This window comes from Semicossyphus pulcher, unplaced genomic scaffold, assembly GCF_022749685.1.
Source record: "Semicossyphus pulcher isolate SPU_LCO1_2020_fin unplaced genomic scaffold, fSemPul1.0.p SCAF_4, whole genome shotgun sequence".
NCBI lineage: Eukaryota > Metazoa > Chordata > Actinopteri > Labriformes > Labridae > Semicossyphus > Semicossyphus pulcher.
The window spans coordinates 16754296-16778774 of record NW_027211715.1 but is presented as its reverse complement, the minus strand read 5'-3'; the positions used below and the strand labels follow the sequence as shown (position 1 = coordinate 16778774).

Sequence of the window (24479 nt, the reverse complement as noted above, 5' to 3'; positions counted from 1 at the left end):
GTTGATATTTAAGAGATAGAATTGATTGTGTGATAAGCTTCTTGTTTTATATCATATTGTTATAATAAAAAAGAAAAACAAATCGCAAGATGTGGATCCTGCTCTTTATTTGATTTCTGCACAGATACTGTGTCGATTGAACAAACTGGGTCTCCACAGCTTCTACTCTCTCCCTCACATCTATTTCTGGGTGATGGCAATCTCAAGTCTTAATTTGGCTGCAGCACGTGTGCACGGGAAGTCGGACAGCTGGCTTAACTGTGGAGCTGCTTCAGAGGAATCAGAGATGAGAAAAGAATACGCTTTTTTTAATAAGTTTTATTGACAAACGGCCATTACAGTTAATCAAAGAGGTAAAGATCCAAGAAAAATTCCTGAGAAAGCAAAAAAAAGGAGATCTGAAATAATTCCAATAATCATTTGGACCTCACCAAAAGCCTCACCTCATCTCTCTGTGCATTCATGAGGCTGCAGCTCGGAACAGCGGAGGGCCGGATTAAAGATATGTTGCTGAAGACACAAAGAGAAACGCAAACATCATGTGACGTACCTCGAGTGAGATTTCAAAGTATTCGATTGGCAAAATAGATTAGGAAATGCAGAAGCAAATCACAGACGTGTAAAGACAATCAATAAAGTGATGTGTTCCCCTGAGTCGGGACAAATAACGGATTTGACATAGGGTCCAAATCCCCTGTCTTAATCATCCATCACTGTAGACCAGAGCTGTCTGTGGCTTGACTCTAACTGAATGGACTGTTCTGCAGACAACGACACATGAGACAGTATTAAACACTGAAAACAAGAGCAGCTTAGGTCACTGTTTACATGTATAAGAGCTTAATCATCCTGAAGTTTGTTCAGTCATTCATTGGCATGGCAAGAAAACTAGTGTTTTGCATTAGGAGCATAGATGCACATTATATACACCGACACAGACGCCTGTCCCTGTAGTTATTAAGGCACTGAAGTTGGAGGGGCTGTGGACACAGGCATGGATATACTGAGTTTGTATATTTGTTTTAACCATCATTTGAGTGCAGATTGAACAATAACGGGTTCATAGGCTTATACAACACACACAAATTATGAACAGCCCTTACAATCACGACACAAACGACTCATGTTTATGGTAAATGTGATAAAAGTTCCCACGTTCGGGGCAATGTACTGCATGTCCACTTGGTGTCTATATAAGACAGTGAGTTTGGTGATTTGTTAGCATGGAGACAAAGAAAGGCGAAGGAAGGTGTGGCTTTTATAAATCCAGCACTGAATCATGTTCAGTGTCTCCATTGTGCCATCTTAGAGTCAGATACTGAAGACCTGTGAACATGTAACAACAAACAGTCTCTCCGATTTCCTGCATTTATACACACATGAATCTCAGAGACATATTCTGTGTCGACACCATATTTTTTTATCTTGTCCATTATTTGTTTCGTGGCCATGGTTCCCTGGAAGCACTTCACTCTTACAGGCTTTTGTAGGACATCACTTCTGTGCGCATCCTGATTTCCTGAAGTCTGGTCCGTCTTCAGACAGTTTCATTTTTGTCGTGGTTTGACATTTTTCCTCAAAATTAATCAGGTATGTTTGTTAGCTTAATAGCTGCATGCTAAGAAGTTCATGACAATTGTGGGACAGTTTTTGGTTGTTCCTGGTGGGCAAGAGGCAGAGGAAGTACAGGGAGATGTCAGACGCCCCCCTCTCCGATTACAAGAATTGTTCATGGAAATAAAGAATCAGTGAAATCCTGGGTTCCAGATAAACATCCATCAGGGATAAATGATGTCCATATGTTTTTTGTTTGTTTGTTTTGCATGAGAAATGCAGAAATCCAGCTCTGAAATGAAGAATAAAAAATATGAAGCATCAGTTGTAACAGCTATTGCAGATATCTGTTCTTTAAAAGATGCCTTTTTCCTCCTTTTCCAATCTAGTAAAATACAGTACTTTGTAAATAAAAATTAAGGTTTACTCTCCGCTACCTCCCTGCTATCTCAATTTTTAATCCTCAATCATTTGAGGCATCTTGTAAACACAAAGAAGACTCCATGCTCACCGTCCCATGCTGTCCATCTGCATCACTGTTTCCTCCTGACCACCTGTTTGAGGTGGAGCTCGCTCTCTGCTGCTACAATAGGCAGCTCATTCTGCAGATGGTAGGAGATGAGGTGGCTTATGCTCTCAAATAACATGTCTTTGGTCCGGACCTGTATGGAGGACAGTGGAAGACAGCACCAACCCTTTACAGGCTTGAAAGAATACGACTTTGCGATGATGAACAGTGCAGTTATAATTCATTTCACTAGTTGCCGGACTCACCACTCCCTCTGGGTCCACCAGCAGCAGGTGTTTGGGGAGGCCACAGTGCATGCCGGTCAGCACATACTGTCCTGGGTTGGTGGTGCTCTCCCGGACCAGGAAATCTCCGTCTCGAACCAGGAGTCTCTCTGCGTCTCGCCTGCTCATGCGGCTGTGGTACCACGTCTCCCTGCGCAGCTGTTCCTCATTTGGGGCCACGGGCGCCCGACGGCGTGGAGGGCTGGGCCACTGGTCCTCCAGCACCCGGACGCCGGACCCTCCGCCACAGGCCTCGTGGAGCTTCAGGGCGTCCTCAAAGGGCCCTAAAGGAAAAAACGATATAAATCAAATGTTTTTTAAATAAAAGAGGATCTTTAATGTTCAGAATGTTTTACAGTAACTTGACAGGACTCACTCATGTCAAAGAGGTCCTTTTTGGGACTGTCTGGTGCCCTGCTCCCTCTGCGCCCGTCGTGCCCCTGTGCCAGTGAATCCAGGTTCTCCAGACTCTGAGTGTTAACGTACTGATGCTCCTCATAATCTCTACTGCCTGGTGGCTGTCCGTCTGCACACAGGTAACCATCTGATGTCAGACCTGAAAAAGACGAGGGCTATCAATACCGTTCTGACCTCTGGAAGGACATATCGACGTGTGTGTGTGCGTGTGTGTGTTGTTTCTGAAACACTCTGATGTATCTGATTTTTTGGCCCCCTCTAGTGGTTGAAATCTCAATTGTAAGTATATTGTTTAGTTGGACACAACAGAACATGTACAGCGTATTTTTATGCATAAAATAAGACTATTTACACAGTACTAAAGTTGATGTGTAATGCTGATTTTATAATGATAGACCAACAGCTTGTGGAGGGCCCGAGTAGCTGCTACATAACCGTAATCGCCATCGTTTGATTCACTCTACCCTTGTTTCTTTAACCTGTCTTTACTAGTGACTGTGTAATAAAATAGAAAATGTCCCAAAAAATTCTTTAAAAAGAAAGAGTCAATACTTTCCAAGCTGTTTTATGAAACCTTATGTATAATTGTATTTGCCGGCTCGATGCCTCTGAGAATGAAATCATCTTGGTTTTGTCAAACGTCAGATTTAGAACTACGCACTACCGCGTGCTACAGTTGTATCTTATAAGTTCTTTACAGTACAGTACTTTCTGTTAGTGCTGGATGGTAAGTGAATATCATTGAGGGCTCAAAGCGCACAGATAGACTTTTACCAACAAATTGGTTGCAGAAACTTCCGCCACTTTCAGGGTTAAAGGTAGTCCATCCAAAAACTTTGAGTTTGTCCTTTATGAAAGCCTTTTGTTTTGCTAATATCCATATCAAGAAAAGTGCCTGGTGAGCAAAACATTCCTTAGATGTTATACCAGTCTCCCACCACACGGTGTCTCACCTGAGCCGCTGCTCGTCTCTGTGTCCCAGTGAAGTTCATAACACAGCTGACCAGGAGGATAAGATCCGTGCTCTCTCCTGGCTGGGGACCCCATCTGCAAACACACACAAGAACACATACATTTAAATCTTCACACGTGAGTGAACAACTCTCTCCTCTCTTGTCTCTACATAATGCAGTTTTGAAGCACTCTGAAACATTAGCTACTGCATGTCACCATATTTTGAACAAGCTGCAGGAAGAGAGCGCGGATTTCTCCCTCAGGATTGGCAGCAGTGGAGCTGAGCTTTTATCTAATCATATGGCTCATCAGGAGGGCTGATATCGAATACATTCTGTACTTCAGCTGTTTAATTTCATGTGAATAATGCAGAGAAGAAACAGGAGAAACATATCAGTCAAGTCATGAGTGCATTATGAGGATGACAGGGAGGTTAGCTTTAGCCTGGCTGTCATGGCTGCTAAAGGTTATTCATGCACTACTTGATAATGACCAGACGGAGCTAATATTACCTCTGTGATAACATTAGATGGCATGATTGCATCTAATGCTTACATATTTGGCAGTGTTTTACTAAAATAACCTGCACAGCTACGACTACAAGGCCAGCATCCAGAACCTAACAGGACTTGATTTTAGAGCCATAAAATCACACCTGGAGATTCACCTGTGCTGCAGTCTTGCTTGCCTGTGGTTGGGTGTGGATGTGACCCAGCATGGATCCACTGGGCCGGAGCCTGGAGTCCACCACCCCTCCTACAGGAGGCTCCTTCCCTGGGATGCTGTTGTAGTAATCATGCTCAGAGGAGTCCTCTTCCTCCCCCCACATCGTCTCCTCTGTCCTGACAGACCTGAGAAGGACATATGTGAACATACACATTTTATGCAGATCCAAAAGTATATATAAACACAGTAAAATTAGCAGCATAACTACAACACAACAACCTCTTTAATCTCAATATTTAAGTCGATATTAATAGTTTTATCATGACTTTATATGAAGTTATAAATAGAGATGATAATGATGAGAAGGAAATCTGGGTTCTCAAATGGATGCGGTCTGATCAAATGACATCGCCTCATCCGAAAGTGATCTACATTAATCTTCCAGAGATTTATATAGACCACCAGAGCTGCTGCTGCTGCTGCTGGCAGCAGGAAGCAAACCAGAATAGAAAAGACTAAACAGTCTGAAGTTCCTCCTGTGTCTGCGGTGGCATCATCACAACATCATTAAGTATTGTCAAATTTAATTTACTTTGTCTACTTTGTCTGCTTGTAGTTGAAATATTACTGTTTGTAAGAATTTTGCTGAAGAGAGAAACTTTATAAAGTCCTTTCTAACATCATGCTGTTAGAAATATGCTGCTAATCAATGTTTTTCTTCAGTGTCACCACTTCTCAGATGCCACATTTTCGGAGGATAAGGACAACATTTCTTTAAAGGCTTTTCATATTCTAATAGAAGTCATAATTTTGGCATGTCACCTGTCCATAGACGCCATGGTTTTGGGAGGACTGTGTAGGTACTGTTTGAACTGCAGCTCGAAGGCTTGGCCGATGGTGCTGATGACACTCTGCGCTAACCCGTCTGAGCACTCGAGGATGTGACACGCTGAAGGGGAGAGAACACAAATATTGTTATTCAGATTTTTGGCTTTTTAATAGGGTGATATCTTATTTTTTAGGGCCTGTAGGAAATGTCATAGTATGGTCTACTTTTAATCTCAATAATAATTTAATGGAAGAATTATTTTGCTTAAAAATGACTGAAAAAGCCGCCCTTTAAGACGTACCTCTCTGATTCACCGGGTCTTTGGCCACATATGCAACATAATCAGGCGTGTCCTGCAACAGAAAAATTCAGTTAGACAAAATAAATTAGACCTTACCTTTATAACTAAATTAAAGCCTTCATTGATTATTGGGTCATGAGATTGGAAACCAATAAAATGGAATCTAGTCAGTCTGCCAAATGTCTGTGCAGCCTTCCAAAATGTCAACAACACGAAGGAGAGCAGAGGGAGAGAGACGCTGCACTCACCGTGTCTCCCCCTGAGGCAAAGGAGATGGACTGCATGGGGTGATGTGCGATCACCTGGAAGAGACGAGGGGATGAAACTGAGGCAGAGGTTTGACAAGATCCTACTAAAGCATTTCATCATTAATTCATCTGGATGTGGATGAAAGACTTAAAAAAAAAAAAAGGTTTCAATGTAGAACAGACAAGAGTTAAAGATACTTGGGGATAAATAATACATACTGGTAACAAAATTAAAGGATAAAAAGCAGATTTTAAGGAAACTTTCTATTTATTTGCAGCCAGGGAGAAACTTTGTAACAGCCTTATTATGAACGAATGCATAGTGAAGCATCGTACCTGTCGTGTGGTTGGGACAAGCAGACCAAGGCCATCTATCGATATATTTACTGCTATACTCATGCTTGCAAAACGCAGGTTACTCTTCCCCATTACAGACTGGAGAGCTTTGTTCAGTACCTGCAAGGTGAAGAAATACAGTCAGTCAGAATTTAAAGATAAGAAATTATTATGCTGTATTTACTGCACTCGACTTTTATTATGACAAAATTAATTTATAGACAGTTCACAGTCTAATAACTTTCGATCGTCCCTGTGTGGTTATTTCAGCCCATCTACTTCTCCAGCCAGGATAACAATCAGACATGCACAGTCAGATTAAAGTTCCTACTAACCTTCTTCCTCCATGCTCCCTTTCCGCCTGGCACAGCGTCACACAGCCTGTTGATGGCTTCCCTAATTAGGGGGATGATGAAAGGTCAAAGGTCAGCCTGTACCGAGGCACACGTGTCACTGATCATAAAGGCACAGGGACACATTAATCATCTAAAAATCAAGTGGATTCCTGTCCGAGCAAATGTGAATAGTATAATTGAGTATAATTGAGATTGAAAGCTGTCAGGACTGCAAAAAACTGCTGCATCACAATGATGCACAAACCTGAGGTTAAACATGAACAGAAGCTCTGTGTTCTCTCCCTCTGGCCGAGGTCAGAGGTCACAGACCCATCACAGTTCAAAGGCCAAGAAAAGGTTTCCAGCATGTCTGATAACAAGTACGTAACTAGGTCTGAGCAGTGATGTTGAAAGATCTCAGAGAGAATCATCTGCACTGACTGTATATGAGATTCATGTTGAATTAAGGAGGAAAGAACTCTCTTATTTAAGCTCAAATAGAGTATCTAGGCTCTGTGCAATGGCTTCTTTAGTGCATCATTATTCACATTTGTTTTCCTCCGTGCACTCCTCTCTGCAGATTTGTTACCACTTTGCAGTGGAGCTGCTATAACTCCTGGGAATGGCCGCTTAATGGGTGTTTAAAGCTCCTGTCCCCTGTGTGTCTGATGGCGGGAGCGGGACGTAATGTGAATTTGGGGCTGGAGCTCACACTCTCACTGCCAGGGGACAGCGGGGACAGCAGTTAAGAAGCCAGCTGCCCCTATCAAGTGTCTCGTAAATATTTAAAAAGCAGTGTCCCCGGGCCCCTGTCTCGAGTAAAGGTCTTCTCAGGGATTTTTGAAAAACATCACAATGACTCATGCTAACGCGAGGGCAGAGGGAGGAGGAGGAGGAGGAGGAGGAGAGAGATGAGCTGTTGTTGTTTTCTTCTGCAGCCTCGCTATCTTCCCCGCAATAAAACTCTGGGCCTCATTAGCACTGCTGCTGCTGTTTAACACCCTGACACAGAGAGGACTGTTGTGTTGGGAGGATGCATTTCTTTCAATCGACGAGCTGAATAACATTTTTGAAATTCTAACAGCAGCTGAATTTTTGGTTGTCGTTTCCTCGGACTGGATTCACTTTTATTACAAGTCAGCAAGAAGAAAACGAAGGCTCTGCTGCCCTTGGGTTGCATCCAGAATTAATTTACATAAAGTTTGATATTGATTAAGACAATCTATCATTGATTTTTGGCCGTGTGGGACAGATGGTTCGTCCCATGCGCCCCAAGGACTCAGAGACGCCTGACATTTTAAAGTCAGTTAAAAAGAAGGCGATGATAAACTGCGTCACTCACTCTGCTGAATAGAAAATAGTGCAGTCGCTTCAACTATAAGGTCAACAACTGCAAGGATGCAAAACCAAAACAAATGAATCAGCAATGCACAAAAAAAAGAACGACTCAAATTATGTAATGCAATCAGTCAGCTCAAGTATGCTCCGTATGGTTCCTCCCTTCACTCAAGTTATGTTCTGCTGTTTTGTTTTGAACTCTCCTCCCTCTCTCCTCCTCCTCCTCCTAAAGAAGTTACAACCGCAGACATTATCCAGCAGGGCGCGTTCATGGGGTCCACTGCAGCTTTCCACACTCATTAGCAAACATCAATAATAGATCTCCCTCTCTCTATCACTCCATCTCTGCTGCCTCCTCCCCCCTGCACTTAAGCCCTGCATGCACGGCGGGCTCCGATTACTGCCGATCGATTGTGGAGGAGAGAGGGAGGAGGGTGAGAAACAGAGAGGGAGAGCGCTTCTCCCAGGAGGAGAGGAACCCTGCTTTTATAACAATAACATCACATGGAGGGTAAAACAACACATGGACACAGACATACAAAGACCCTGAGGTATTGTTCTCATGTCATGCAACTAAACATATACAGCAGGTTTAGCACTTTAGCATTGCCATTGTGCAAAACCTTGTTACTTAAGTTCTGGTTTATATCATTTTATACGTGCATTGGCTTTACATTTCCATGGCAACTTGTTTAGCGCAAGATCAAACAAGATCAAGTTTCTCCAATAAAGCTGTTTTAGGCCAAAAAATACGTCTAAACTGACACACTGCTGATAGCCATTTGATATCATAGAGGTTGATAATTAATCCTGTACATCTGGATCAAATTCTCCTGACTCATCAGCATCAGTAGAGATGGTTACAAGCTTACCTTGTCACCTGAGTCCGCGTGTTGAAGTCCAGGGAGCGCATTGACTTCAGTACTTCAATGCAGCCCATGTACTGCAGATAGAAACAAAACAAACATAAAAATCAACTCAACTTTATTTATACAACACCTTTCACACAAACACGCAGCCCTATGTGCTTCACATACTGAAGGAAGAAACAGACAGAAACAAAGGAACAAAAATTGACAACAGATACAATTTTGAAAGCCTAAAAAAAAATTAAACCAACATTAAATACAACGAAATGTTGGAAATGGTTTAAAGTCGAACTGAAACGGCATTTCGAGAGTATCTAGCTTCCGTATCGTGACGTATTTCCGAGTGAAACAGGACGTGCAGGCGGGTCATATCATTAGAGGGATTTGATTTGATCGTTGAGAAGTGGGCGTAGACAGACGTTCTCCACAGCGCAGTAGCTAGCTAACTGACCGAGCGTTCTTGGTGCTCTGCGGCTAAATGTTGCAGATTGATTGGTTGAAATTGGTTGGTTCTAGCTTACGTAAGCACATGGGATATTTTTTTACAGGAAGAAAAAATGATCGAATTTTGATATAAGAATACGAAGAAATGGATTTTCTGTATTTTTTTGGCCTATATTGTCAAATAGATGCACAATATTACCGAGGATGTGATCTAAAAGGATTAAAATTACATTTTTCATTTCACCTCGACTTTAATAAAATTCTGATTGGTGGGCAGATTTAGGTAGAACTTAGATGCTCCTTGCCATATAATAATGAACATGTAATTAGGGGCAGGACAAAATATCGATATGGCAATATATCGTCGTCCTGACTCGTGCAATACAATTATCAACCGGCTGGTGCCAAGTATCGATGTTTTCATTTACACATGTATGTCGCTCTAAACAGATTTTGACTCACCATGTCACTACTTTACTATGACTTGAATAAACTTAAATGGAAATTACTTGGGCAAAGAAGAAGATAATCAGATATGGTCATGTATCATTTTATCATTGTCTTGCAATATATCAATTATCGCAGAATTGTGATATTATCGTTATTGTGGGCCACGTATCCCGTACTGTATTGTATCGTGAGTAACCCTGAGCTTCCCAGGATACCACTACATGTAATATGAAGTGTTGTAGTTGCAGTAGAAAGTGTGTTAATACACAATCTAAAACGCTGCCAGCTTCCATTTTGCCATTCAAAGGTTAGACCTTCGCCACGATTGGCTTACAGTATTTGGAGTGACTGCGTAGCCCCTCCCCACACGTGTGCGATCCTACGTGTACGAGCCAGAATCGGACCCTGAGTGGGAAGATGATACACCAGTGCAAGTGCAGCAACCGAGGAGTTGGCAGCCTGAGGTGAAAGATGGTGAATGACGATTGGTCGATTTCAGCCAAAGCAAGGTTCTGTGTAGAAACCTGCAGCTGTTCTGAACGGCCCATTTCAAAGGCGACCTTTTTAAACATGTCATTCTGGAAACACACGGCATTCTGCAGTTTTCACTTTTTCTCTGTGAACAATAAACACCCACAAATGTGAAACTCATGCACAACATGAGAATATCCACTCATCAGATATGACCCCTTTAACTCACATCCGTATGTATTGTAGGTTGCACTGCAAAAAGACACCTCACAAGTACATAACATGTAATCCTCTATTGATAAGCATGACTATGTCCAACCTTGCATCATAATCTGACTCAAATCCACACACAGACCATTACAGAGTACTCCAGCCAGCTGAGCAGCTTCCTAATAGCTGTCAGGTTGGGGTGCTAATGGCACCTTGACTGGATTAGCAGCACTAAGAGCTCCAATTCACGGACAAACTGCAGCTTCTTAGGCCTCTGGGGGATGCTGAGGGTGTGAGTGTGTTTGTGTTCACTATCAGTGCGCGTATTACCTGCATTACTGTGAGTTTCTATGAAAGGACGGTTGGGCAGCTCACGTTTCTGTACCTGCCATTATCAGAAGATATCTATATAGTATCATGACATAATGAACATCTGTCCAGGGACGACTGAATGTGTTCAAATAAACGTAAACATAAACACATTAATTAACAGAATCGCACTGTTATAATTTCATGACTGTGACTGTTGATTCTATCCCTTGTTAAAAAGTCTGCTCATACAAAAACTCCTCTTAAATCTTTGATATAAAACTCTTTAGCCAGATATCAGCTTGTGTGATTTATGAGCTCTTGTGAAACTAATTTGGCGCCACATAATTCACATCCTCTCCTACAGCGCTTTGGCTCAGTCAATGTCAAATTTAGTGCCGTTTGCAGGATTGTTAGTGACTGCAACAGACAGCAGACAGAAAACACGGCAGCCGTACGTCCACAGAGAGAGAGGGAGGGAGAGAGAGCAACCCTTGAGCCTGAGAGCTTAATGAGCTTTCTAACCAGATTTGGAGAGACGGGGAAGTCTTCCATCAGGGAAATTGTCTCTCTTTTTTCTTCCCCTCTTTCTGGCAATGCCTCCATTGTGACACACTGTTCTGCTGATACAACGCATCCCCTCTTCTATCGCTTTGGCCAAGTCTCAAAAGCACAATTCCCAGGACTAAAGGGGCACTGACTTTCAAGGAAGCGCTGCACAGAAATTTAATAAAACTAGAAGTTGTGTAAGGATGGATTGGCAGGTGATATAGGGCGGATACTGAAAACAGCTGAATGTTATTAAACAGGATCTGGATAGCACTGAGTTCAGTACGGTCCAGTCTACGTCATGGTGAGGGTGGTGACGTATTTTCCTTACGTTGTGGACAATTAAATGCCAACCAGTTTCATACTTTTGTGCACTGATTTTCAAGCATGCAACCACTAAATGAGACACCCTTTCTGGAAAATGCATCAATAGAAATGACATTACAGATATTTATCGTTTAATAAATAACCAGATTGTAAAGGAACACTATAAAACACTATATAACAGTCTGGTTTGAACGATAGCCTCTTTGGCAGCTGCAGTGCTTTGTTTAAAGCTTGCTGCAGTGTCCTGGCTGTCAGAGATGGCAGATGCAGGCCAGACACGGAGCCTGACAAAGAGGAAGTGTACAGGAGGAGAGCAGTCCTCAGAATCATATTTGTATCTTTCCCAGCACAGGATAGACGGCCTGTGGGTGTGTCTGTGAAAGAGTGAGCGAGAGAGAGAGTCACTGGAACAGAAATAGAGAGAGAGAGCTGTGCACTCTGGTGGCTATGCTGATTAAAAATGGCACAGCGCAGCAGAAATCTACTGTCACTTTGACACTAATACATGCAGCAAGTACCCCTCCGTGCATAGATTCACCTTTGAATCGCACATGTAGTAAAATGTACTCCTCACATGATTGCAGAACACCTTCAGACGAAAGCATAACTCGATAAAAGCTTGCTCCGCTAATTACCCGACTGAGATATCAATCACATTTTAGAGCAGCATTTGTTATGACTCTAGGAACAGGCCCTGCATGATGGCGAGGGAGATCGTGGCACCTCTCCCATACTGATGCAGCCGTCCTCCTCCACATCACATGATGCAAATGACTGTGATTAAATGTAATTGAATATAGGAATGAATGGTGCCTGTATAATGCCATTGGTTTCCAGACTGGGCTAATCAAGAGCCATGTCCTTAGTTGGAGGGGTGGGGGGGCGGAGGTGAACATGCGCAGGGGATTGCGAAAGGGAGATCATTGACATTGACGTCTGCATGAGATGGTAACCCTTTGTAAACACAATGCACAAGTACACACTGATAAAGATGTCGCTGCAGGGTTCAACATCACCTTTCTTTGCTGCTGCTTGTTCTGGTGGGACAGCTTACTATACATTTCTTTATGTAGCTTTCTCTTGTTTGTAATAAAACAACAAGTTAAAAATGTTATATACACATACTGATACTAACTATAATTAAGATTAGCACTCATTAAATCGCATTGTATGGATAAACTCTTATTGTAAACAAACCCGATACAACACAAAGATGACCACTCCCACAAGCTCACAGTGAGCGCTCACCATCAAACATAGATTACATGCTCTATTATTACCAATGGTGACTGTATTATAAGTGTAGTATATTATGGAGCCTAAGGTAAACAGTGCCGCTAATAATGATCCCCACTACAGCCCTGTGCACATCATTTTCTTGTTTGTCTTTCACCACCCTGACGCCTGTTTGTTATCCTGACGCAGTCTCCCTGCCAGCCACACCAAGCCATCTATCTGGATTACATTATGTATTCCCCAGCCCATCGCCACATGAGCAGCATAACAAACCGCCCTGGCACTGTGCTGTCCTTTTGTTTTCCACACAGATACAGAAACCTCGAAATGGTGTCATTAATAATAAGTAGTTTGCATATTCTTGTGGGTTTTTTTATTAATAACTGCAACAGAAAATCAATAGTTACTTTCAAAACAAATCTTGGATGATCAAGTGAATGTCAAACAGGTTCCCACTGACTCACCCTGACTATATAAGAGGCTCCTGGTCCTGCAATCTTCTTGTCCGCGTGCAGCCAGCCTTGGGAGGGTTTGTGGATGAAGCTGCCCTTCTGGGTGAAGTCCTCTCCCCCGAGCCACATGCCCTCCACCCTTGTCCTGCGGTTCAGTCCTGACCTGGAGCTGCTGGAAACCCCAGGGCTCGCCATGGCCTCTGTGGCCCCGAATCCGTGCCCCCCTGGATTGGCAGAGCTTGCTGCTGCTACTGCTCTCTGCCCCCGGATGGCCTGCAAAGAACAGGGGGTGACACACACAGGGTCACAGGAGTTAAGCACCGCTGCGAGACTTGCCACGGGGCCACTGGCTGAGGTCACACCGCTGGGCCTGTGTGATGATGATGAAAGGGAGACAGAGCTCTGGGAAGGAGCTGCTGCCGCCTTCCCCGAGTCTTTGCTAGAGCTGGAGCTGGAGCTGGAGTTGGACGGGCTCCTGCTGAGCAGCGAGTTGGAGAACTTCCACTGGGGCATCTTAGGGATGAGCATGCAAAAGGTAGTGGTGGCATCCTGTTCCCCGTCCAGGCAGGGGGAGTCGGCCAGCGCTGCAGCCCCGGCGGAGGAGGAGGATCTTGCACTGTGATCCAGAGGAGGCAGAGGAGGCAGAGGAAGGCTCGGGGTGGAGGAGGGGACCACCGGCGTGGCCACGACTTTGCCGCTCATGGCTAAGCTCTGCATCAGGTCGTCGGAGGAGGTCACAGACTCGTTGCGAAAGCGGCCATACTTTGGCTTAAGGAGCATGCCCGGAGGAGCCGCTGGAAGCAGGAGCTGAGAGGGGGGATAACTGCCAGAGGATGAGGAGGGGAAAGGGGAAAGGGGGAAGGGGAGGGAAGGGGGAGAGGTGTAATGGAAGGAGGGGAGAAAACTAGAGAGAAAATCTTTCAGGTGGAGTCCTATATCCTTATCAAGTGAATGCTCCTCTCCCGTTCACACACACGCACACACACTGTCCCACACTCATGCCACGCTCTTCTCTGTCTGAGCCGGCCTGCTTCCTTTTACTGCCTGAGGCTCGCTCGCTCTTCTGCTCCCTATCTCTCTCTCTCTCTCTTTGGATGATGTCATTGGGTCTATTAGCCCTGCCCTGCCCAGCTGCTCTCAGACTGTATTAGCTAAAACACATCTGCCTGAACCACCCTGATTCAAACACACACACGCACAGAAACACTTTTACTCTCAAGGACGTACAGATCTACAAATTGATATTGCTGACCTGAAGCGTAAACACTCTTTTCTCTCTGTATAAATAATAAATACTGCATTTGGCATTTAAAAGACACAGTAATTATTTCCTCTTGCTCTTTTTTAAATCAAGACAAGGAACCTGAAAATAAGGCGAACATTTCTTGGATGAAACGGTTAAATGGACACACACAAAATAGAAATAACAATGTGAGTAATAACAGGCATGAGTCACATCCAATTAGTTAATGTGCCTTCGATTCGTGTGATTGAGTAAGTGAGTAATTCCATTTGTCTTTGCAATAGACAAAACGCCAACAAAGGAAACAATGCAGCCACACTCATGAGGGACTACACGTCTGAAAACATCCACCCTATCCCATCTGTCTGAATTCTCTTCCCAACTTCCCTCCCGTCTGCCTCCCCAGAGAGCAATCAGCCATTTCAGCACCGTGCTTTTAGCTCCTCACTTTGCATCATAACCTCAGGCTTTTTACCTTATTCCACGTCAAATCTGTCCCATTCTGTTCTGTAAGTTTTTCATTTTTTACTCACAATCGTATTTTCCTATCTTACACAAACGTTATTGTAAGGTTTGCTTTAGATGCAAGGATTCCTTCACACAGGTTGGAGCAGATGCAAGGTATTTAAAGAGAAAGCTAATGATAGCATCACATCAGGAATCATCCAACACAACACACAGAAATAGAAAAGTGACATCAAATGGTTAAAGAACAGACCAGTCTTAGTGGTTAACAAAAGTCAGGGCCATCTGTTACGCAAAACGAGGACTAATCTACTGACCAAACAATATCACCTACACAGACAGAGAGAGGTCAGTCGCTTCAATTCTACCAAGAAAGTCATTACAGTTTGTTCAGTCTCATTATCACTTTGGAAAGTGGGCGATCATGTTGAACAAAAGAGTAAACAAACAAAAACAAACACTCTCAAGTATGTTCAACTATGAATCCCCAAGGAATCATAGACAGGAAGCTTACCTATGTATCAGGCTGTGAAGAGAAAAAGGATGATAATAGGATCCAGTCCAGTGAACGTCCAATGACTTTTATCAGAAAAAAGCAATACAGGCAACTATAATAGTACAAAAGAGCTGTCCATAAGGAGGACTATGAAAACTATTATCTTTTCACTAGTCTGCAGACAACATGAGAATATCCAAATCACACACAAACCACCATCGGAAACGTAATGACACGACTGCCACTGCCATCCCACCTTCCTCCAAGCAGCCAATCACTTCTTGTTTGTTTCACACAGAGTGAAAGAAGTTACTGATAAACCAGATGGGATCAATGCATGTTGACAGATGCACAAGCGGCTGACCATCCACTGTACGTACCGTCCCCCTTTTCTGTCAAAAAACAAATAATTACTCTGACAGCACAATACACAAGTGCAAAGCAGGTATGGGGCTATTATTACTTCAAATCAAATTAAATAAAAGTATTTGTTAAGAAAAAAGATGCTGTAGAAATATTAGTTATTGCATCTGATGTGACTCAATAGTTTTATTCACTCAACTATACTATGTTTTTCCGTATGTGAAGAGTTAACAATTGCCTCCTGACTGTGGTAGTTTGCATGTACAAGTGGAACAAATCATGCTGTGAATACAACACCACTCATTAGCAGCCATTACCCTGACAACAGTGATTACAGCTAAGAACAACAGCATAGGTTGTTGCAACACAGATACCTCTTACTATACACCCTATTGTTTGGTTAACATGTACAGAGTGTTTATTTTTTATGTTAATCATTGGCTGAGAAAAGTTATATATTCGTGTAAAGCCAAGAGGAAAAAATCTCTTCTCTAGGTATAGCCTATTATGCTGTCACAACAGGAAAATAAAAAATGCAACTGCACTATTAATACAGTGACAGCAACGTGAAAGGTGGAGGCTATTAAAACAACATATGTTTATATCCATATATCTATGGACCTGCTGTATTTGTCCTTTGGGTAAAATTGAATTTCAACTTCATATGTTGGACCATAACTTGAAAGCTCAATAATGTGTATATTGTTGTAATGTAGGCATAGATGCATTCTGTAGAGTTGTAGGCCCTCCGTTCTGTTAGTTATAGCTTTTTAGGCCCTCTATCACTGATGGAGTCTATATTAAATGTTTTGTTGTCAGACCTTACATATGCATACATATGCCTGAACTGTCAGCATATCAGCGAAAACACTTACATGCCCCAGCATCATCGATATTTACGCAGTTGAATTCTCCCTAATGGGTGCTTTTTGCCCCTCACTCACTTCTGGTATAGTATTTTGCCAACGCCTCCTTATGTGTAGCTGCGGAGGGAATAAAGCGGTGAAGAGCCTTTCTCTTTAAAAAAAAAACTGTCGAAGGATCAGAAACTTTTTCTAATACATCAGATATCCTCCGTTCAAACACCTGAGGCGTATTAAAACTAAATGGCACAAACTAAAACTCCTGATATATCTGAAATGTATGTTTTTATGAATGTACAGGGACATATACAACTTCTGTTGCAAACCGTGGTACCTCGTTGAAGCGTTGTGTTTAGCAGCCGAGTGCTTCCTCTTCCCAAACATAGACGATCTTTCTAGATGGGAAGTCCGCGTGCTGCTGTGTCGACCAATCCGGGGCAAGCGGGGAGCCGTTGGTGTTTGAATTATCCCCTGAAAACAGCGGCAGATGACAGCAGCAGCTTGTTGCGCTCACAAGTATTATCATTAAGTTAGTGAGCTAGCCCCTTCACTTCACACAGAACAAGCTTTCTGGACGTCGGCTTTGATTTTTATCGTCAAACTAAAAATGTCGAAGAAACAGATTTTTTACTCTGACAAGTACAATGACGAGGAGTTCGAGTACAGGTACGATTAAAGCTAACATCAACGTTTTAGAAAAACCGTTGTTATGTGTAACGTTAACGTTCGCTAGTTTAACTTAATAAAACGGTTAGATTGATAAAGGTTAGATTGATTGCTTCGTAGCTCGATGGTATATTAATGTTAACGTCCGCTGGGAACTTATCTTGGGTATGTTCATCGGTGTGTAGTTTAGTTCATCGTTACTTTTTGAAGCTAGCATAAGCTAACAGAACTCAGTCAAAACAACTAAGCTAACTGGGCCACTTATCAGCTATCCTTGTTAACACTTATTTTATATCCTTATTGACAGACCTCAGATACAATAATAGTGTCATAAATTAAAGCTTAGAGTTTCTTACGGTTACATTAAATACTATCTAAACTTAAGTTACTGTTTGACTTAATGTGTGATTTGGTTTTATTTATCCTCATACAGACATGTGGTGCTTCCAAAGCAGCTGTCTAAACTGGTGCCCTCCTCCCACCTGATGACAGAAGACGAATGGAGGGGACTGGGGGTGCAACAGAGCCAGGGCTGGATTCACTACATGATCCACAAACCAGGTGAGTAATTATGCATTTGAAGGATAGGCTGTCTTAAAACAGTGCACACCAGTCCAAATGTACATTGACAGAGCTATTGATCATTGTAATCAGTATGTCCATCCATACTGATTATAAAGAACACATTTTTTATCATGTCTAAAAGTGATGAGGGGATAAAATCTAAAGTCCACATCTTTTGCAAAAAATACATTGTTATGCTCAGCCAAAGCAAATATAGGGTTTCATTAATCTTAATTATGGAAATCAAAATGGTATTTCCATAGTTACAGCATTTCAAGAATAAAATTCACCTTTGTGATACTTTCAAGCCACTGCTGATCAGGTTGCTGAGGAAACATTTTAACTTGCAATGCTTTATAGACTTAAAATACATTTTTGTACACCTTTTTTAACATACAGTAGTCGTCTGGCACAAAGGGTTCACTCCTCGACCCTTATGGAGAAGAGAAATTATCACAGTGACCAGTAACGATTGAAGTTAAACATGAAAAATATTTGAACCCTTCCTTTAACAGCTCCTTTCATGTGCCTGTTAAAAAGTGGTTAAAGTTCAAAGCAAATTGACATCAGCTCTGTTAAATCACTGTACACTGTATGGTGAAACTGCTGTACTGTACGTGATGCTGACAGATTCTTCTTCTTTTCTTTACTCTGCAGAGCCACACATACTGCTTTTCAGAAGACCTCTCCCAAAGGATTGAATGGGAACCTTCTATAAAACACCTGCTATCGTTTTTGGAAATCATATCTCTCCCACAAACATCTCTACATATGTTCTATGTATTATTTAGAAAACCTTGTTTTATTTTGTTTTGCTTTTACATCTCCCTCAATTTTTAGAGGTAATGAGAGGCAAATGGCTTGATTCCACTGTGAATGATAACCTTACACACAATATGAAGGTGAAAGTTAGCCTGTCAAATGTACAATTTCAAACATTATTGTATTATTTCTTCTGATGCCATTTTGTTATGATTGATTTATTTACTGATTGGTCATGCAAGCATATTGTTTTATTTTTCTCAAGCCCACAATTTTCCCATAAGAGCTTTCTGTGTTTTGAATATTTCCTGTTCTTTAACTTGTGTTTGTGTTATGTACATATTATTTGTAGATATTATACATTTTGAAAGTGAGTCATGGTTGATTCAACCAGTTCTTTGTTGCTGAAAGAACAACATTAAATGTATTTCTTCACGTTTGCTCAGGTTTTTTTTTTTTATACCAGTTCACAGAATTGTGTTCCTGTAAGTATTTGTAATGGATGATGTTCAGTCAGAGATATGGACAACCAGTGGAGTAACAAATTCAGAGTGTCTGATGCCCAGGGAGTAGGCTGGAGCCCTGGCTTTGTGAACTATCACTTTCTCTGGACTATAGGTTCCTGGTCCCGGTTTCTTGGTAGCATCTCTGGGTAGGCTGTGACGCCCCAGCATGGAAAACGCTGGCTGTCGAGATAGATAAACGCTTGGGTCTGTGCTGTTGTATCTGCAGGGCCCCGGCGTCTTTGCTAAATCCACTGACGGCCCCCCTGTGGCGTAACTACCTGACATTGTGTAGCTTGCGCTGGCTGGCTTGTTCGGGACTTGAGGGCCCATGAGTGGAGGAAGAGAGTACTTGTTAGGAGCCGGCACCGAGTCGACACTCCGGTAGTGAGTACGGGAGCTTATTGTGTAGGATGGAGGTCTGCGCTGGAGGTTGCATGGTGGGGCCTTCTCTGGGCTGTATGCCCCTGGTCCAGGTGTCTGGAGCATCTCCTCTAGTGAACAGAAAACAGCAGAATAATATAAACCATCAACGACATATGGCAGAGAGCCTGTTCTGAATGAGGGTTCAGATTTTCAGTTGTAACAGCTGACACAGGCTCTAGAAGTAGCGTCAAAAACAAATGTCTGTGTGCACAATTTTGGAGCTATTTGTTTGGTCTTACTTTAAACCATCACATCCTCATATCAACATGTAAATAAATCTGTTACACAAATTGTGCATGAACAACGACAGCTAATTTTCTATAAGAACTTACTCTGAGCTTTCATCCTCCCTAACATAGAGTACGCAGGCGTGCCGTCCCTTCCAAAACGAGTCATTTTTGCATCAACATGATACTGAGGTCCAGGACTTGAGTCGACACAATACACTGCAAGGAGAGTATAATAAAAATCAATATGTTTCCTTTGTCAGTTTCATTTTACCCCATAATGGTCCTGAAATAACCTGACAGGTTAAACGTGATGAGGCAAGAAATGACTAATTATGAGGTGTTGTCTCCCCCTGCTGGCTTTGATCTAAAAGTACACCACTTAGGATGTATACCACTCAATGATTCAGCTAATGTGATGTATTTGGGCTCATTTGTTTTCTCTGTAGCTTTGTAGCTATGTGATAATCTAAATGTTATAGAAAGAGATGAATGACCCACTATTGTCGCTCATCCTGCCATGGAAAGAATAAGCAGGGCTGGTTGGCTTGGTGAAGTCGTGGCCTATAAATCCAATGGTTGGAGGAAGCCCATAGCGCCCGGGTCCTGGCCCTGGAGTCGGGGGAAACATCACACAGATGGATGACCTCAACACATGAATATATAATATGCAGTAAAATACATATCAAGAGTACCAATAATAAAAACGTGCGGTAAGGACACGTTTTTTCTGTAAATCATGGCTTGTGTAATTAATCAACACCAGTCACTGAGGAACAAGTATGTCGGGTAATTTGTATACTGCATCTGATTGTGATCTGTCATGTTCACTGGCTGGGACAAACAGCACACAACCTAAGGCAGAACATTACATCAGCATACAAGTGTTCAGGGGATCTAAGCACAAGCAGAGCGAGTGGGAGCATATTTCACAGAAAACAACGAGTCCCAGCAGGTCTGCACGCTGACAAGTCCTCCACTCTGCTCTCGTCAGCCTTTCACCTTTGAAATAATGAAAACGACTGACAGTGACCAAGAGAGGCAGTGATATTCATGCCTTCACACAGGGTATACAGTTTTATACACTTATGGATCTTTTTCTGAAAACATATTTAAAAAGATGGACATACCTCTTTCTCTTCCTGCGATTACTGGGTATTTCTTCTCCATTTTACTCTTTATAGAAGCGTTGGATACTGAAGGAATCCTTTAACAGCAGGAGTGCTGCTGAAATGTTCACACAGCTGTTAATCATGACAAGAAGCTGGCAAAAGAAAAAGTGATCAAGGCCAATTTAAAACAACGTTTGCACCTTTCCACAGGTGATTCCCCCTTTCCTCCAGGCAGGCAGCATACTTGGAAACTCAGTCATCAGAGGAGCATCTTAATCCATGTGCATCTTGTTTTCCTCAGATTTCACAGTATTGGTGCTCCTGGCTCCAACATCACACATGCTCTGGATGACAGTGAAACCCAGATCCCTGGATGATCCAGAATCAATCCCCAATTTCCTCTCAAACAATCAGGAAACCTGAGACTTATAATACACATCACAGTGTCAGCAGCAGAGCAGGCTCTTCACTGGACAGGGCTTTATCTATGTCCCTGTTTGTCCCTTTGTCCAAATGCTCCACCTGTGGGGGCTCAGAGCGATGAATGGCCCTTCCTCCACAGAGGTGGATGTAAAGGTGCACTCAGCTGGTACTGAGGAACAATGTCATCACTCCGATTCACTCTCATGTAATGCTAGCTCTCCGTGCACACCATGAAACCAAGATCCCCTTCTCCCTCCGCTCTCTTTTCACTCTTTCTGCTCATTGCACTGTGGAGACACAAGATCACTCTCCAGCCATGCATGTGGTTTCCACAGAGACTGCTGTGGACAGTTTGCTGCAGGTCCCCCACGCTGCTGGCTTATTGTCACTACAGGAGCAGAGTTTTTCCATTCAGGGTGGAGGGGTACATCCTGCCGCATCTACTCCAAGCACAGACACGGGGAGTATTTGTGAACTTCTGTAACTTTTAACTAACATTTTTAATTCTGTTTCATACACAGATGCAGGGCCAGATGCAACGCAGCACACCTGAGAAAGTTACCAGCATCAGCATTCAGACCCTTTTGTTCCTCATCTTTAATTTAAGGTCAAACTGATTATCTAAGTGCTTAGCTTAGCCGTCTTTGATCTCCTCTAATCCCATCGATGATTTGTAGTTGGGATGTTAATGACTCATTTAAAAGCCTGAGCTGCCTGAGGCCACAGTAACTGAGAGGGTCGACAAGTGACATGTGCAGAAAACAAACATTAAACTTTAACTCTCTCCCTGCTGCTGCTGCTTCTGTAACACCAATCTGTTGTCAGCAGTAACAGTGCAACATCTACAGTATGCAGAAAAGTATAAACTGATACACACATGTACCGGCTTTTTGTGTGTAATGCAGAAGCACGCCAGAGGGTCAGAGAGTCAGCTATCAAAGCAGAGAGCCCTCTGAAGCAGCAGGGCTGTAATACAGCTCACTGCTGACAGGAAATTATCTCCAGACCTAACTAGCCTTTCAAAGGAAATGGAGCAACACAGCTTTGAAAAACAACTGCAATGCAGCACTTCTGTTAGCAGAGCAGATCCACGTAGTGCGCTGCATCTGCAAAGATCTTATCTAAAGAGCAACAAGGGTTAGGTATTCCTCTGCAGGAGCTAGAACAGAAGGATGACGTGAGGTAGCAGAGAGTGTAAAGGCAACAAAACCTTGGATTGTATACAAATTTTATTCTTGTTTGTTTTAAAAAGCACAATATTTGAAATGAATAGGGACTACATTTAATCAATTTTGGTACATTTACATTAATTCAAAACTTCATTCTTGATTTTTCAGTTGATTTCTTCACGAATCAAAATTTAACATGAACAAAATAGCTTATATACTGTACAATCAAATCTCAAGGTAGGTAAGGTGAAAGGTGACTTGAGAGTAGATGTTGTAGGTGTCTTGGTATGATTCCCCAAAAACACTTGAGTTGGTGCTTCCTAGTGGACCACTGGTCCAAACGCGTATCTTGTAACTGTAAGGTTCGTGGTTTGAATCGGCCAGAGGCCTTTGTTGCATATCAGTCCTCTTCTTTTCCTCCTGCTTCCTGTCGGTCTCTGCTGTGCCGTCTATTTAAGGCAACAAGCCCAAAAAATCTTAACAATGAAAAACATTTGAGCTTATGTTTCTGTAAAGCATATGGTTAGCATATGTCTTCATACAGCAGGATACCAGCAGAGGAATTTCATCAAACATTTCAATGATTGGGTTAAAGCTTGCTATGAAAGAAAAAAATGCCTTTGACAGCACGTATCTTTTGTTTGAACTCAAAGAACCACGAGGGCAAAGAGTAGACTGTATGAGCGGGCAAAAAAATACAAATGATATGACCTCTAGCTACAAATAAATACCACAGATAGAAAATATAACAAAATATTTTGCTTAACGTCAGGTGTAATTACAAACATAAATACTTGATTATTTCTTCTAGTGATTATAAAGGCAGTACAGTGAATAACAAAGACGCTATGGTGCCTATTGGTGACCTGGAGTCTGGAGGAAGAAAACTAAAAGTCTGGAGGACACTAGCTAAAGAGCAGTCATACGGAGGAACATCCAGCCACGCACATACACATAGAAATGCATCCACACACACAAACACACAAAGTCACACTCTTTTTCTCCAGACTCCGCCATCTCTTCCTTTCAGGCAGGGCAAGTCCCAAGTCTCTCTTCTCTTTCCATTCACTAGCATATTCACAAATAATGTACAATTTGGAGGTGGGTATGGCTTCGGTCTGTTGGCGTTTCTGTGGACGACAAGAAAACAGGACACTCTGTCATTATGAGATCATCTTAAACTTCTTTAACTGAACATTAGAAATCTGAAATCTGAAGCTTTGGAGGGACGGTGTTATTTAAGCAGCAAACGTTTTATTTAATACATCGCATAACTGAAAATCATTACCTAAAATGCTGGTAAATAGCTACATCTGATACTACGATAAAGCCGTTAAAAGATTAAACCTACTACAGATCTAGAAACCCTAAGTCAGATTAAAAAAAGCAGCTTATACCATCGCTCAGGGGTGTTCTTTGTGTCCAGTGAGGGTAGCTGGGTATCTGCTGGCAGGACCACCTTCTGCTGTACATCCCCCCCACCTTCAGGAAGGTCAAAATGGTCCCCTCCGTCTGCATCGGCTAGGAAAGGCTCCGAATCTGAATCGTATTCATAGGAGTAGTAGGACACCTCTGCCATGGAGCCCTGCTCCTCTTCACCTGGAGACATTGGGGATGGGATAAAGTAAAACAGAGACACGTTTAATTAAATGAGAGTAGGTAGATGGGTAGTATGGGTCCACTTTGGGTCTATTTTTGGAGTCATGATCTGGCTAGCATGTGCATTTGTTTTGGAAGCCAGTGAAAGAAATATGCTGCATAATTTTATATTTTAAACAGCAGTTTACAGGATGCATAACAATGAGGTTGTGTTTGTATGTTTGGCTATGTAAGATTTATAACTGTAATATGACAAAAAATGTTTAAGTAACTTTCATATACCTGGAGATATTGCTTAGTAGAACATGAATGTTAATTTATCAGCCAGTTGTTTTACAGTAATGTCCATCGTGACCTTTAAACAGCCACATATCGAAATGTGCTTCATGCCTGTCAAAGAGGAATAGGGACAATACACCTGTGTACACCTGTTTTATGAATGCTCTATCACAATTCATTTCAGCTTTCTTTCCATTATTAAATTTTTTTTTGCCTTTTATGTCTTTGCTGA

The 24479-nt window shown here is 42.3% G+C and overlaps 4 protein-coding genes across 4 annotated transcripts in view; 1 reads left to right on the top strand and 3 right to left on the bottom strand.

Annotated features, from left to right (window-relative positions):
- Positions 1-359: 359 nt before the first annotated feature.
- On the bottom strand, positions 360-13917 carry shc2 (SHC (Src homology 2 domain containing) transforming protein 2). Its single transcript, XM_069679886.1, has 13 exons — positions 13100-13917; positions 8643-8713; positions 6433-6493; positions 6098-6217; positions 5762-5815; positions 5514-5565; positions 5206-5332; positions 4385-4568; positions 3717-3810; positions 2723-2902; positions 2329-2630; positions 2066-2216; positions 360-1846 (listed from the first exon to the last, which is right to left on the bottom strand). Exons 1-12 carry the CDS (start codon positions 13865-13867, stop codon positions 2088-2090), a joined length of 2142 nt encoding a protein of 713 aa, XP_069535987.1. The 5' UTR covers positions 13868-13917; the 3' UTR covers positions 360-1846; positions 2066-2087.
- Positions 13918-17042: 3125 nt separating this feature from the next.
- On the top strand, positions 17043-18805 carry cks2 (CDC28 protein kinase regulatory subunit 2). The gene is made up of 3 exons (XM_069680354.1): positions 17043-17183; positions 17617-17744; positions 18405-18805. The coding sequence occupies exons 1-3, from the start codon at positions 17125-17127 to the stop codon at positions 18446-18448; spliced, it is 231 nt and encodes a 76-aa protein (XP_069536455.1). The 5' UTR covers positions 17043-17124; the 3' UTR covers positions 18449-18805.
- A 213-nt stretch (positions 18806-19018) lies between these two features.
- Positions 19019-20835, bottom strand: cimap1d (CIMAP1 family member D). Its single transcript, XM_069680459.1, has 4 exons — positions 20796-20835; positions 20167-20277; positions 19771-19884; positions 19019-19506 (listed from the first exon to the last, which is right to left on the bottom strand). Exons 1-4 carry the CDS (start codon positions 20833-20835, stop codon positions 19019-19021), a joined length of 753 nt encoding a protein of 250 aa, XP_069536560.1.
- A 1612-nt stretch (positions 20836-22447) lies between these two features.
- cpamd8 (C3 and PZP like alpha-2-macroglobulin domain containing 8) overlaps positions 22448-24479 on the bottom strand; it is a 41860-nt gene continuing 39828 nt past the window's right edge. Inside the window, exons 44-45 of the mRNA XM_069680640.1 lie at positions 23767-23968; positions 22448-23499 (exon numbers count right to left, since the gene is read on the bottom strand). Coding sequence (XP_069536741.1) covers position 23499; positions 23767-23968 — 203 coding nt within the window. The 3' untranslated portion in view covers positions 22448-23498. The remainder of the gene's footprint in view (positions 23500-23766; positions 23969-24479) is intronic.

Coding starts and splice junctions, on each gene's coding strand:
- shc2 (XM_069679886.1), bottom strand. CDS start 13,867: ATGCTCCTTAAGCCAAAGTATGGCCGCTTTCGCAACGAGTCTGTGACC. Junction 3,811..4,384: donor CAAGCAAGACTGCAGCACAG/GTGAATCTCCAG, acceptor GTGTGTTTGCAG/ATGGGGTCCCCAGCCAGGAG. Junction 2,217..2,328: donor TGGTGGACCCAGAGGGAGTG/GTGAGTCCGGCA, acceptor TCCTCCATACAG/GTCCGGACCAAAGACATGTT.
- cks2 (XM_069680354.1), top strand. CDS start 17,125: ATGTCGAAGAAACAGATTTTTTACTCTGACAAGTACAATGACGAGGAG. Junction 17,184..17,616: donor GACGAGGAGTTCGAGTACAG/GTACGATTAAAG, acceptor ATCCTCATACAG/ACATGTGGTGCTTCCAAAGC. Junction 17,745..18,404: donor CTACATGATCCACAAACCAG/GTGAGTAATTAT, acceptor TTTACTCTGCAG/AGCCACACATACTGCTTTTC.
- cimap1d (XM_069680459.1), bottom strand. CDS start 20,835: ATGGAGAAGAAATACCCAGTAATCGCAGGAAGAGAAAGAG. Junction 20,278..20,795: donor AATCGCAGGAAGAGAAAGAG/GTATGTCCATCT, acceptor CCCCGACTCCAG/GGCCAGGACCCGGGCGCTAT. Junction 19,507..19,770: donor AGGGAGGATGAAAGCTCAGA/GTAAGTTCTTAT, acceptor TCTGTTCACTAG/AGGAGATGCTCCAGACACCT.